The sequence below is a fragment of the Dipodomys ordii genome, unplaced genomic scaffold (assembly GCF_000151885.1).
Source record: "Dipodomys ordii isolate 6190 unplaced genomic scaffold, Dord_2.0 Scaffold63, whole genome shotgun sequence".
Lineage (NCBI taxonomy): Eukaryota > Metazoa > Chordata > Mammalia > Rodentia > Heteromyidae > Dipodomys > Dipodomys ordii.
The window spans coordinates 4,206,608-4,221,452 of NW_012267279.1; the positions used below are offsets into that span (position 1 = coordinate 4,206,608).

General features: G+C 41.7%; 2 protein-coding genes across 5 annotated transcripts in view; one reads left to right on the top strand and one right to left on the bottom strand.

The window, feature by feature from the left end:
- Positions 1-1,773: 1,773 nt before the first annotated feature.
- On the bottom strand, positions 1,774-2,730 carry LOC105990135 (WAS/WASL-interacting protein family member 3). Its single transcript, XM_013022460.1, has one exon. The coding sequence runs from the start codon at positions 2,728-2,730 to the stop codon at positions 1,774-1,776; it is 957 nt and encodes a 318-aa protein (XP_012877914.1).
- The window catches only part of Aftph (aftiphilin), a 68,413-nt gene continuing 55,442 nt past the window's right edge, over positions 1,875-14,845 (top strand). For 2 of the 4 annotated variants that reach the window (XM_013022512.1, XM_013022511.1), the window contains exon 1: positions 1,875-2,102. The gene's annotated coding sequence lies outside the window, so the exon portion shown is untranslated. Of the gene's footprint in view, positions 2,103-2,673; positions 2,757-14,845 lie in introns of those variants that run through there. The other 2 variants (XM_013022515.1, XM_013022514.1) reach the window with 2 other exon arrangements.

Consider the following 14,845-nt stretch of genomic DNA (forward strand, 5'->3'; position numbering starts at 1 on the left):
AATTACTGGTTGATTGTATTCAGTATTCACAAGTCAGTCAAATAGCTATTCAATTTCCAGATTTTTATTCTTAAATAAAAGTGACAAATAATTTACAAAAATAATTATTTTGTAATTGTACATCATCTAGAAATTAGGAAGACTTTTCCCCAAAAGCAAGGTTTCCTTTGTAATGTTATTAGTATTTCAGTTCACAATTTAAAATTTATTAAAATATTTAAAGTTCATTTATTTAAGCATTTTCTTAGTGTATTCTGCCTTAGGATCTTGTCATATGCTCTTATCTCAATAGTAGAGTTATTAAACAAAAATAAGCATGTTTATTCAAAATCAATTCATTTCCAGTTTCTACACACACATAAATATTTTTGTTTCTTTTCTTCCCGGTCAATAAACACTTATAGTGACATATATGTATATATATATGTGTGTGTGTGTGTGGTGTATACATATATATATATATATATATATTTCAAGTTTGCACAAGAACAAACCAGCAGGGGGCGAAATACAATAGGGATAAATTTGACAAGCCCTTGTAGATTTTGTCACTTTCGTGACTGAGCAATAACAAAACAGCACGCGCGCGCGCACACACACCTCCAGCACCACCACGAAGCAATGGGTACCCCAATTTAAAGTGATACGGCCTCCGTGTATCTTGCAGCGACTTGAGTTGCAAAAGCACAAGCGCAGGTCTGTGTTCGTGCTCCAAGTTAATTTGTATAGGAGACTGCCGGTGGCGAGCTAAACCGTGATCAACTGCTATTGTCCTACTCTGTCCCCGACGTACAGAATTCCTTCCCTCAGAGGGACGGGACGGACACTTGTCTAGGATGAACGGTAGCTTTCTGTCCTGTTCCCCCCGCACCCCCCCCCCGCCCCGTGGCTGAGTTTTGCTGTGTGGGAACTATTATTAAATCATTGAGATTATGGATGCGGAGGCTCGGCACACGTGGGCAGAAAGCGGAGCCGGCGGGTTCTGGTTTGTACCGTAGAGTCCTCACCCGTCACCTGCTGCAGTAGCCTCCCCCCCCTCGCCCCCCGTGCGTACCGGGGCGGGGTGGGGGAGAGTATCTAACAGAGTCATAACCGAGGAGGGGAAAGGGGGGTGAGAGTGCACAAATCAACTGCCCGGGCAGGACGGGCGCTGGAAAAGCATCTGGCGTGACCTCTGCCGGAGCAGTGCCGGGAGATGATCGAGTTATCTGAAGCCCGGTCAAGGAAGACCCCCGGCGCCGTTCGTTAGCAAAGTCAGAGACGCCGCGTCCTCTTGTTGAGTTGGGTCTCGCCATCACCTCTTTGTTATTTGTGGACGGTCAGATTCCTCTCCTGTTGGTTTACATGCAAACAAAAAGGACTCTAGCGTGGAGAGTCTGATGAACGCTGCCCTGCAGGGTTTTTGTGGCTGTTTTCTTTTGGTGGGGATCTGCTTCTGTATTCCCAAACCTCTGATTGTTTTGGTTTCATTTGGGGGAGACCACTCGGTCCCGGGCTGAACCGTAACGGCAAGCCAGGCTGGAGAGCGTCGGTGCCCCGCAGCAGGCAGCGACTCCGCGGGCGGCGGAGGGCGGGCGGGCGGGCGGGCGGACGTCAATCTCGAACACTTCAGTGACTCACAAGGAAAGAAAGGGCAGTTTGCCCTCACCCAAAATGGCAGCCGACGTTCGGCGCTACGGCGCCTGCGCAGGGGTAAGCGTTCTGTGACACCAATTCCCCTAGTGTCCTCCTCCCCTCCCCAACCCTCCGCACCCACCAGCGCCCGGCCCCGACCTAGCCACCTGCGCCCGGAAGTGACGTATCGGCGGCAGCGGTTCCCCCGCTGCATGATGGGAGAGTGTGTGGAGTGGGCGGGGGTCTCCGCGGAGGAGGAGGCGGAGGAGGCGGCGGCGGAAGAGGGCGGAGGGTAGTGGGATGGGGGTCCCGCGGCAGCGCTGAAACTCCGGGTGGGCGTCCATGGCGCTGCTGCGCTGACAGGGCTGGGGACAGCCTGCCTTCCGCTCTCGCCAGCTCTACGTCCGAGTAGCCGGTCCTTCCCCGGGGAGCCAGTTCCTCCCCGGGCCCCTGAGCCATGCCCATCGCGGCCGCCCCGGACGAGCCAGGTAAACGCGGCCGCTCCGCTCCCCCAGCCGCGCGGGGGGAGAGGGTGCGGGGACCCGGCCCGGCCCACCAGCCGGCTCCTCGCCCTGGCCTGAGGCACCTGCCCGCCGCGGAACCGGGCATGCGGGACCGAGCCGGCTCTGCGGGCCTGCGGGCTTCGGGCTCTGCTCTGTTACGCGGCGGGCGAGGGGACGCCGCTGGCGGCGCCTGAAAGCGCATGGCACGGTCCGGGCTCGCCCTCCCAGGCTCCGATCGGGGGAGTTGGAGCCCATCCCGGTCCTGCCGCCGCGGACTCGCCCTGGCCTGCCGCCGCCACCTGCCCGCCGCTTCCCGGGAGCTGTGGAGAAGTTTGGGGCTTTGCACGGGCTTCCTCCTTCTCCCTCCCCCCACCCCCTCCCCTCCCTCGTGACAGGTGTAAACACTGCCCGCGGCGCCGAGGCCCCAGGCCGGCCGCGACCGGAGGGGGCCGAGCCCCGCGGGTTTGGAATCCACCCGCCAGCAGCGGAGACGAACCCCCCCCCCGCCGCCCCCAGACTGACATCCTCTTTTGGGGGGCGCGGAGGCGGGAGACTTTTTCTGATCTCTCCTTGAACTCCTCCAGAAACCATCTACGACTGAAAGTTGAGCCATTATTCTTTCCGCGTCCGGCTTGGCAGGTGCTGCGCCTTTTCTTGCTCTGGGCAGGGTCAGAGGGTGAGTGTGTTGGGTTCTTTCTCCCTTTGGAGAACGGTGAGAATAGTTGTGGTCTCCTTGTCGGTGGATTCAAGTCATTCCTTGGTTTCCCGTCTTCTTTAGGGGTTGCAGGGAGGACTCTTTAAGTTGTAAATATTTTACTGGAGGGAGGGGGAAGGGATGGAAGCGTTAGTTCCGTTTCGAAATGCTCACTTTAGAAGAAGTACGTTTTTTTACGCAAAACTTTTCCACGGGCTACTTCTCATAATCCGAGTTTTTTTTTTTTTGTTGTTGTTGTTGTGGTGGGTTTTTTTTTCTCCATCCCTCTTGGGGAGAGGTTCGCAGTTTGATGCTACATTTGTTACATTTAATTGTTACTTTCAGTTTAGCTGGGTGAATACTTGGAAAACTCTAGGTGAAACAGTTATTTCAATTCCACCGCTTTGATGTAGTTAGCACAGTTTACTTACCACTTAACTTGTTTCACCAGGCTTAAATGTTGTCCTTTGTACTAGTCGCTTCTAGCATTTTGCAGAAGTATACATGTTTCAACAAGATATCTGTGGTGATCTTCTAAGTTTTCTCCATGAAGATCTTTCACGTGCCGTCCAAGATCCTGCATAAAAATTTCTAGACCAGTAAATGATGCCTACTAGATATTCATTAAATCTAGCTATTTCTCTGTGTATTGAATTAGATCAATTTGTCTTCAGTCACACACACACACATACAAATACACGTTATTAAAAAAATCTCTTGAAAGAAATTGACTGGAGTCCAGATAATATGTAGGACACTAAAACGATAATGGTCCTATGGCAAAACTAAGCTAATGTGTTGCATTGCCAAATTCTACTGAATCCAGTTTTTATAAAAATTATATAATCTAAATGAATCCTTTTTTAAAACATTTAAAAAATTTTTTCTGCTTAGTTAAAAAAAACACAAGAAAAATAGTGCTTAACAGGCAGTCTTTCAGTAGCATCTCACTAAGGAAATTTTCCTTGTCTCCTAACCCTCCTCTCAAATCACATAAAAGAAGGCTTCAAAGTATTTAGATATTTTAAAAATCATCATGAATTAGTTAGGCCAAAAATTTATATTTGATTTTAATGTTACCTAGTTTGTAAATTAAAAAAACTTTTTTCTCTCTATTGTTAGTACCTTCAATTCCTCTGTATACAGGCTAGGGAGCCTTTTCAGCTTCAACTTTGTAATTTGGTTTTAAAGAAAGTTTGAAAACATCTGGCGTTATATGGATTGTACACATAACATTTTTGTACTTACACTTTTCTTAGCATATGTTTATAGATAGACACACAAAATCACAGGTCCTTTTACAAATTTGTATGTTTATTGCTAACATGATATGCACTGCTTCCCTTGAACAAGAAACTTCCTGTTTTGTTTTTGTTTTTGTTTGTGCTGGAGAGGAAACCTCAGGCCCCTCACATGTTAGGCAACCACTCTGTCACTGAGCTACAATCCCAGCTCAGGAAGATACTTTTTAAAATGCTTTCTATGCAGTATATTAATTCATTTAATCCTCACAGACTGTATAAGGTAATAGGTAGTGCTGTCCCCATTTCTTTTCGGGGGAAACTGAGGCACAGAGATAGTAAATTGCCTAAAGAAAACAACTGGTAAGTGACAGAGTAAGGACATAATAGATCATTTATATGGTTTTAGAACATGTAAAATTTAGAATGAATCTTTAGAAAAAATCAAGTATATTTGGTAAAAAAACAGAATTGCATGGTAGGTACTTCATTATTCACTCACCACCATGCTTTGTTATATGCTTGAAATCTTTCATGGTAATATTTAAAGTTTAGGTGTTGAACTGCAAAACATGTTAGCATGACATGTCTGTCAGCATTGTTTCAGAAGAGAACAGGGAAGAAGTTAGTGTTGTTTTGTATTTTAAAAGCTTCTACCTTAAACATATTTGAATGAAAAATAGTTAGCAGCCAGGCATGGTGGTGTACGTTTATAATCCCAACATTCAGAAGGTAGAGGCAGGAGGATGTCCAATGTGAGTTGAGCCTGGGCTACAGACTCTTATCTCAAGAAATAGAAGAGATTGTAGTGGAGGACTTAAGCAGCTCAAATGGAGAGTGCTTGGCTAACATGCATAAGTCCCTCAAGTTATGACCCATATTGAGAGGGGGGAAAAGTTAGTTTCTCCTGGTTTCTCTGAATTTACTTCTCTTGCCTTGGCTCCCCTCTAATTGCTACCACCATCTTAACACCCTATATAACTACTGAGGTTACATTCCCCCCCCTTTTTTTTGTTGGTTGTGGGGCTTGAATTCTGGGCCTGGGCATTGCCCCATAGCTCTTCAGCTCAAGATTAGCACTCTACCACTTGAGCCTGAGAACCACTTCTGGTTTTCTGGTGGTTAATTTGAGATAAGAGTCTGCCTGGGCTGAGGCATGATCCTCAGATCTCAACCTCCTGAGTAGCTAGGGTTACATGAGCCACCAGCACCCAGCAGAGTTTGTATTTCTGGCCATACCCTGTTGGTCTCCTGATTAGGTTAATTCTATGGGAAAGAGAAAAGGTCAGAAACTATTCAGTTGGAGAGGAAGAGGGGCCATGAGGATTCATTGCTCATTGGTTCCAGAGAAGCGAAAAGAGAAGGAAAACAAATGCACATCTATTCTTATCATTCACAACTTCCCTCATTCCAAATAATAACTTAAAGGGAAGCTTTTTAAAGATAAATTGCTAATAGATTAAAAGTCTATGTGTTTAGAGCTTAATTTACAAGCACTGTATTAGTGAAAAATTATGTAGTAAATGGATAGATTTTCTATATATTCACATAAATGTAGCATGTTACAAGGTATTTCTATGAAATAACTGCTATCACCATGTTATCGTCTCCCTTTCTTACAAGAGTGTACTGAACACTGCTATGATTGACTCTTCTGGGTGCTAGGATACTGAAATGAACAAACAATCTCTGTCCTCTTAGATCTTTGTTTTCATGTGTATGTGTTCACGCATATACACTTGCACATACATGCAGGCTTGTATGTATTTGGGACAGAAAATAATAGCAATAAGATTGCAATGGTGGGTCACACCTGTAACCCTAGCTAGCTACTCAGGAGGTTGAGATTGAGAGGATCCAAGCCAGCCCAGGCAGAAAAGACTTTGAGACTCCATCTCCAAAATAACCAACAAGGAACAGAGCTAGAGAAATGGGTCAAGTGGTAGAGTGCCAGCCAGATACACAAGTTGAGTGAGCATAAGGCCTAAGTTCAAGCTGATAGAGAAGAAAAAAAAATTACAGATGATGTTAATATGAAGAAAAAAGAATCAGTTTGTACAGTATTCCTTCTCCACTTTGGGTTAGGGATAGTCTGAGGTTGGAGAGAATTAGTGGAAGTTGCTGTTTAATGAAGGATAGGGTTAGAGAAGGCTTAAAACCTGAAGGAAACAGAACAAATTAAAAGTGTTAGAGGCAGATTAGTCAAACTATCTATGGCAGGGAAATCTGATGTATTTAGAGTAGAATGAGTAAACGAGAAGTAGGAGATAAAATCAGTATTAGAGGGTGAGTGCAAAATGTTGGAGATACCTTATAAAAAAAAGTCTAGTGACTTAAATTTATGTGCAATGAGAAATAACTGCAGCGTTTTTGAGTAAAGGTGTGAGATAATTAGTGCTGTCAGAAGGACTTTGGGAGGAGAGAACAGGAGGATTGTGGTTTGAGACCAGCATAAAAATTTAGGGAGACTAATTTCCTGTGGATTTGTGAACAATATCATGGTCCCAGCTGGGCCCAAAGTACCAGATCCTATCCTAAAAGATAACTAAAGCAGAAAGGCTGGGAGTATGGCTGAAATGGTTGGGTGTCTGCCAAGTAAGCAGGAGGCCCTGAGTTCAATGCCAATTATTCCCTCCACCCCCTCAATCTGTGTCTGTCTGTCTGTCTGTCAGTGGTAGAATATACTTGCCACATGCAAAACCCTTGGTTTAATCCCCAGCATCTCCTCAAATAAAAGGAGCTATATGGCTGATGTTTAGAAAAGTAGACCAGGAATAAAAGAGTGGAAGCAGAAATACTCAATTTAAAGGTGTTTGTTTACGGTGTTACCAGTTCCAAGATTCTAGTGGCTAGAACTAAGGGGGTATCAATAGAGGTAATAAGAGGTGGTAGAACAATTACTTGAATTGGAAACTTCTATCTCTCCATTGCTAAATTCAAAACATTTACAGAAGCACTTCCTTCTGAAAATTGAAAGCTGCCACACTGTTATTCCAGCCCTCAGCCTACTCCCTTTATTTGTCCTACCTGGGGATGGGAACAGTACTGAGTTTAGAACTCAGGGCCTCTTGCTTACTATTGCTAGATAGATTCTTTGCCTGGGACACATTGCAATCCTCCTGTTCCCCTTATTCCCCCTCCTCACTCCCTCCCCGGCAGTAAGCATGCAGTGTAGCACCATCATGATTTTCTGCTGAAATTGGTATCTCATTACTTTTTTGCCTGGTCTAGCCTCCAGCTGTGATCCTCCTAAACTCCACCTCCTAATTAGATGGGATTAGTCTTGACCCAGGGTGCTCAGCCCTGTCCTGTATTCTAACCAGACTCAATGACAGGTCTTATTGTGCCTTTATAATGGCTTCATGCTAGATCTTTGGTGCTTATCTTTTCCCCTACTATTTAATTTTTCTCACTTCAAATTTGTTCTCTTTCATGAAACTACTTCTTTTCACCATTTCTCCCTTCCCAATCAACTGTGATTGAGATTTTCTTAGAATCTTGATGGCTAAATTTTAATTTGTATAATATTTATGTTTACTGTCCTGTTGAATTGGTTCCCTTAATTAATTGTAAGTTTCATTAAGGTTATGACTCCTTTTGCTCAGTTTTGCATATAGTAGACGCTGAGTGAATAGTGATGTGTGTATATATATATGTGTGTGTGTGTATATATATACACATATATGTATATATAATTTTTAAAAAATAGTCTTTTAAAGAAACAAAGCATTGTGGAAAATAAAAAAGGAAAAGGCGCTGGTGGGTCACGCCTTAATCCTAGCTACTCAGGAGGCTGAGAACTGAGGATCGTGGTTCAAAACAGCCCAGGCAGGAAAGTCTATGAGACTTATCTCCAATTAACCACCAGAAAACTGGATGTAGTGCTGTGGCTCAAGTGATAGAGCACTAGCCTTGAGCTGAAGAGCTTAGGGACAGTGCCCAGGTCCAGAGTTCAAGCCCAATACCAACAAAAACAAAAATAAAAATAGAATTCTCACTGTTAATAGTTTATATAATAGTAAATATTTTTCTACACATCTTTAATATATTTATATGTGTGTATTTATGCCAAAATGAAATTTTATGCATACTGTTTTAAAGATTGATTTGTTTAGTCATTTAAACTAATGTTTCAGACTATATTCAAATTTAGAAATATGCTTAAATTATCTACTCTATACTATATTTTTCTGGTTATTAAACTTATGAAAGATAGCATTCTAGAAAAATTTGAAAACTGTAGTATGGCTCATGATTGCAAGAACCCATCTGTTTTAATGTCTGGCACAAAGTAGCATTCAGTAGAAAAAGTTGAAAGGAGCACTGATAACTCATACTTGTAATCCTAGCTACTCAGGAGGCTGAGATCCAGAAGAGTAAGGTTTGAAACTAGGTCTGTCAAGGCTGTGGGTGTAGCTCAGTGATAGAGTGAGTGCTTAGCATGTGCAGGGCCCCTGGGTTCAGTTTCCTAGGGTTTGTCTCTATCTCCAGTTAACAGAAGGACAAGCTGGATGATGGCTCAAGTGGTCGATTGCCAGCCAAGCAAACACTCTAGCTAATCAAGTGTAAGACCCTGAGTTCAAACTCTTAGCACTGATTAATTAGTGATAATGATAATAATAATTTATTGCTGTTAAAAGGAATAATAGAAGGGAAATACCACTCATCATTGTGTTACAAAGAGAAAGTGAAAACCATTTGATTCTCTCATCAATAAATATATGTGTCATACACACATGTACCCATGTATGAATCATGTAAGTTTTTTTTATTTACTGTTTTCTCATGTTAGCAGGATCTATAAAACATTAATGACTATGCAGTTTCAGGTTATTTTGCCATTTCTCACTGTGATTTTCCAATGGTGATTTTGTCTGTTTTTATTTTTATATTTTTGTGTGTCTGTATTGGGGCTTGAGCTCAGGGCCTGGACGCTGTCTCTGAGGTTTGTTTTGTTTTGTTTTGCCTCAAGGGTAGGGCTCTACACACTTTTGAGCCACAGTTCCACTTCTGGGTTTTAAGTGGTTAATTGGAGATAAACATCTCCATTTCTTGCCCTGCTGAAGTTATACTTTCTTAGTACATGTTCTTTTTTGAAGTAACTGTTTCTAGCTGGGCACTGGCCTTAAACACAAAAGAAAAGCTGAGGGACCTATCAAGCCCCAGTACAAGCACCAAAAAAGACCTCCCTGAACCAGCTGTGTGTACTTAGGATGGAATGGATTGGCACTAAGTGGTTCTTTCTTCAGAGAGGGTGGGGTACTGCTCCATAAAGTATCTCAATCAAATCACTGTCAAAATAAAATGTGTGTTGGCTGGCAAAAAAAAAGAAAGAAAAACAAAAACCAATTCTGTTAGGTGCTGGTAGCTCCCTGTAATTCTAGCCTCTCATGAGGCTGAGATCTTAGGATCTCAGTTTGAAGGTAGCATGGGTAGTCTGTGAGAGTTTTGTCTCTAATTAATGGCCACAAAGCTGGAAGTGGAGCTGTGGCCCAAGTGATAGAGCACTTGAACATAAAAACTCAGGTCCTGAGTTTAAGCCCCAGGACCAGCACAAAACAATAACAACAACAACAGTAACTGATTCTGTTAGAAAGCTACTTACGTATAAGAAATACAGATTTATCTTCTATAGTAAGTGTAATACAGTATCACTAAGCACATGTGGTATTTGAAATGAAGCTAGTCCATATAAAAGTGTAAAGTGCATACAGATTAAAAATCTATTGTGAACTATATTAATAATGTTTTATATTGATTACATGGTAAAATAGTACTTTAAAGTAGGTGGGGTGGGGGTGGGAAGGTGGCTCAGTGATAGAGTGCTTGCCTTGCAATGCATGAGGCCCTGGGTTCTATTCCCCAGCACCACATAAGCAAAAAGAAAAAAGCCGGAAGTGGCGCTGTGGCTCAAGTGGTAGAGCGCTAGCCTTGAGCTGAAGAGCTGAGGGACAGCGCCCAGGCCCAGAGTTCAGGCCCCATAACCGGACCCCCCCCCAAAAAAAAATAAAGTAGGTGGGGTGGTGGTGGTATCTTCCTGTAATTTCAGTTATTCAGAATGACCATTAGTTGGGCACCACTGTAGGTTAGCTGGTGAGACCCTTTCTCCAAAAGAGGAAAAATTAGATACTTTGGGTTAAGTAAAATATATACATACAAATGATAGATATAGGTACATATGATTATAGAAAACAACTTTTATTAATTTTTCTTTTAATGTAACTACTAGAAAATTTAAATTTGTGAGTATAGTTTTTATGTTTAGTTGGACTGCTACTCTAGAATGAACACTGATTTTATGGAAAAGAAATGTAAGATTCATTTTATTGTTCTAGAGTACTAAATACATTAGTTTTTTTGGGGGGAGGGGGAAGGCTGTTTGGTTTCAAAGGGGTCTTGGAGATTTGTCCAGGCTGGTGTGGAACTCCTTATCTCTCATCACCATACCTAATTTAACAATGAGTTTTTTTTTAAATCACAGATTATATTTAAGCTTCTTGATATATTTTTCATGATATGTACAGTTTGAACAGCAATTTTCTAAATTATTTCAATACAAATGATAACTTACTACAATTCTTACATACTGAAAAAATATGTATAGGAGGACTTGGGAAGATGTTAGAAAGGGGCTGGGAAGGTGGCTCAGTGGTAGAGCGCTTGCCTTGCATGCACGAGGCTCTGGGTTCGATTCCTCAGCACTACATAAGCAAAAAGAAAAAAGCCGGAAGTGGCGCTGTGGCTCAAGTGGTAGAGGGCTAGCCTTGAGCTGAAGAGGTGAGGGACGGCACCCAGGCCCAGAGTTCAGGCCCCATGACCGCCTCCCCCCCCCCAAACAAAGATGTTAGAAAGCTTGATCCCTCACATAAAAATTGATGAATGTACATGATTGTTTCAGGCAAGAGGAATTCAAGTGAAAGACTGTGGCTTAAGAGAATGTTGTCTGTCTCTCACTGAAGGGAAGCCTAGCTAAGAACGTTAAAACAGGTAGTAAAGGAGCTAACTGTATGACCGAAGGGATAACTGTGACATTGAGGGCTATGTCCAATAAACACTTTTAAAACATCTTTATTTGTCCATATTTGACTTTTAAAAAAATTGCTTGGGTTGTAAATGATTAATACTGGAGAGAGTATGGTAGATGATGATGACAATTTAAACCAGAATGAAGTCAGAGCTGGAAATACTGTGTATTTAAGAGATTCATTAGTTAAAACCCTCCTTCTCTCCCTCCCTTCCTTCCTGCTCTCTGTCTCTCACAAACAAGGTAAAAACATTCTTTAGAGCCGGGTGCCTTGTGATTCACGCTGTAATTCTATCTACTTAGGAGGCTGAGATCTAAGAATCATGGTTCAAAGCCAGCTCAGGCAGGAAAGTCCAGAAACTTTTATTTCCAATTAACCACCAAAACTTCAGAAGTGGAGCTGTGGCTCAAATGGTAGAGTGCTAGCCTTCAGCAAAAAAGAGCTCAGGGACAGCAACCAGGCCCTGAGTTCACACTGTAGGACTGTTAAAAATAGATAGATAGATGCATGCATACATACATATATATATCTATGTATATATAAATATTAAGAGATAATGGACTGTGAAGAGTTTTATCAAGTATACCTCTGATGTTTCTGATTTAGTCTTTCATTGAGTTAAAGAACCCTGGAAGAGGACAAAGGTATAGGAAGAAGAGTTTGAGATCTATTCGTGTGTGTGGGGGGGGGTGTAGGGAGGGGCGTATTTGAGCTTTTTTGCTCAAGCCTAGCACTCTTAGCACTTGAGCCACAGCTCCACTTCTGGCTTTTTTGATGGTTAGTTGGAACCTTGTGGACTTTCCTTCTCCTGTCTGACTTTAAACTATGATCCTTAGATATCAGCTAGGATTATAGAAAGGAGCTACCAGTGCCACCTTTTTTCTATGTCGTCTTTTGTTAGTTTGTTGTGATTTGGTGGTGTTGGTGTTGAACTTAGTGTCTTGTGCATACTTACCAGGCATCCATCACTGAACTGTACCTCCATCTGATTCCTAACACCCTGAGCTGTGTTGTTGTTAAATTCAGTTTAATGTCATAGGAAATTCAAGTGAAAGGATTTGGCAGACAACTGATTTGGCTGGATAAATCTGGGAGCCCTAGATTCTAGTAATTATGAACCCTAGGTACATGTTTACAGAATGTTGAATAAGGAGACAGCCTGTATACGCTTTCCCTCAGCATTCATGGAGAATTTAAGGATACTACTGCCTACCATACTTACAGTTACCAAAAATCTATAAAAACTCAATTCCCATAAAAATAAGGTTACTATTTTCCTATTATCTAAGCACTTCCTTCCACATAATATAAATAATCTAAATAATATTTAGAATACCTAATACAATGTAGATACTGTATAAATAATTCATATACTATTTTGTTTAGGGAATGATTACAAGAAAGTTTTAAAAATGTTTTTCAGTACAGGCACATTTTTCCTTATTTCTAATACTCAGTTGTTTGATTTTTTTTCACATGAAGAACTTATGGTTATAGAGGGCAGACTATGCTACTAATTTAGTTCAAGAAATTTGCAGTTTGTTTTCAAGTATCTCTGTGTAAAAGTGAAAGAAAGAAGATCAGATAAGTACTACTGATGGACAAATATGTAATCAAGTAATCTTACACAGTGCTTATTTGATTGGAAAGATGTATATTCATAGGTGTATTATATGTCTGTATTGTTCATCTTTTAATATTCTCATTCCTTTCCCCTCTCTAGCACACAATTATATACACATTCCCCATCTTTTTTTCTGTGCATATATGTGCATATATGCATGTATATGTATCCTCTGTAATTTATGTATACTTTTATCTTTTAGGTTTACTGTCCACCTTTGAGGGAAAACATGAGACTATGAAACTTGGTATTGGTAGAGCCAGTAAAATTAACTAGGAAAAGCAAAAACATGTAAATTTAAAAAAAAAATCTATCTACCTCAGTTAGCTTCTGTGACTGTATACTATCACTACCAAGTATATAAAATAGTATCTTCCAGACAGATAAATGTAGTGGAGACTACATTTATATGACCAAAATAAAGATAAAATGTCTAGTGATTACCAATAAATATAAAACCCTATTTTACTAGCAGATTTAGAGTGGATTTTAAGCATTAAATTTGTTACTTAAGAAAACAATTTGTTGGTAGCCCACACCTATAATCCTAGTTACTTGGAAGTTCAGGAGGATCTCCATTTGAGGCCAGCCTGGGCAAAAAGTTAAGAGACTGATCTCAACAGATAGCTGGGCGCACTAATACATGCCTGTTATCCTGGCTATGCAGGAGACTGAGATCAGGAAGAACATAGTTCCAGACCAGTCTGGGAAAAAGTCTAAAGTTTCATGTTCTCCCTCATAAGTGGATGGTAAACTGAAAAGATAAATGTATACATAAATTAGAGGATCATATATATATATATATATATATATATACATACATACAGATATATACATGCATGTACGCACATGTCTATCTGCACAGAGAGAAGATGGAGAACATGTATATAATTGTGTGACTGTTTGGAGGTGATAGAGGGGGAAAGGAATGAGAATATTAAAAGATGAACAATATAGAAAGTATAGTACACCTATGAATGAAGATAGCAAAACTCACTGAAAGCTGGAATGACTGGGTCATGGGGATGGGGAAAGTGAAAGTGAACAGGGTAAAGGAGGATGAATGTGGTCAGAATACGTTCTGTGCATATGTGAAACCAGAACAATGGAGCTTATCGAGATTGACTTGGGGAAAGGGGAAAGGAGGAGATTGATGGAGAGGGTAAGTCTAACCAAGATACATTGTGAATGTACATGTAGATGTCAAAATGTAACCTCCCTTATACAACTAATTGATGCTAATAGAAGAAAATATAAAAAGTAAAAAACTAAAAGTTCATAATACGTCATCTCAACAGGGCAAGACTGTCATCCCATCTAAAATAGGACGTGTAAATAGAATGAAGGTTCAGGATGGCCTAGGCAAAAAGTAAAACCTTATCTCTAAAATAATCAGAGTAAGAAGGTCTGGCAGGCTCAAGTAGTTGCGTGCCTGCTTAGCTAGCACAAAGCCCTGAGTTCAGACCTCAGCAAAAAGAGAGTGAGAGATTTTAACTCTTTTTTTGGGGGGGTGGGGTGGGTGGGTGCGGGGATATTAGGGCCGGAACTCAGGGCCTCATGCTTCCTAGGCAGTGAAATATCACTGAGCCATGCCTTCAGCCTAGATTTCACTGGTTATTCCTGCTTCTCAACTAGGCACCATGTTGAGACTTCCCACTGACTTTAAAGCTTCCCATTTTAACTGGGATCAGAGGCATGAGCTGTAGCTTCCAGCTTTGCCCTATGGAGATGGAGTCTCAAGGGTTTTTCTGCTGGAGCTGGCCTGGCACCTGGATCTTCTCAGTGTCAGCCTCACATATAGCTTGAGATGATAAGTGCATGCCATAGCACCTACCTGTGCATTGAGATAGGGTTTTAAGAACTTTTCTGCCGGGGCTGGTCTCAAATGTGATCCTCCCATTCTTAACCTCCCAAGTAGCTAAGATTATAGGTATTAGCCACAGTACCTGGCTCATCTTGTGTGTGTGTGTGTGTGCATGAGTGCATGCTAATCCTGAGATATGAACTCAGGGCCTGGACACTTCCTGACTGAGCTTTTTTGCTCAAGGCTAACACTATACCCTTTTGGCTTTTTAGTGGTTAATTGGAGTTTCATGGACTTTCCTACATGGGCTGCCTTCAAACCATGATCCTTAGGTCTCAGT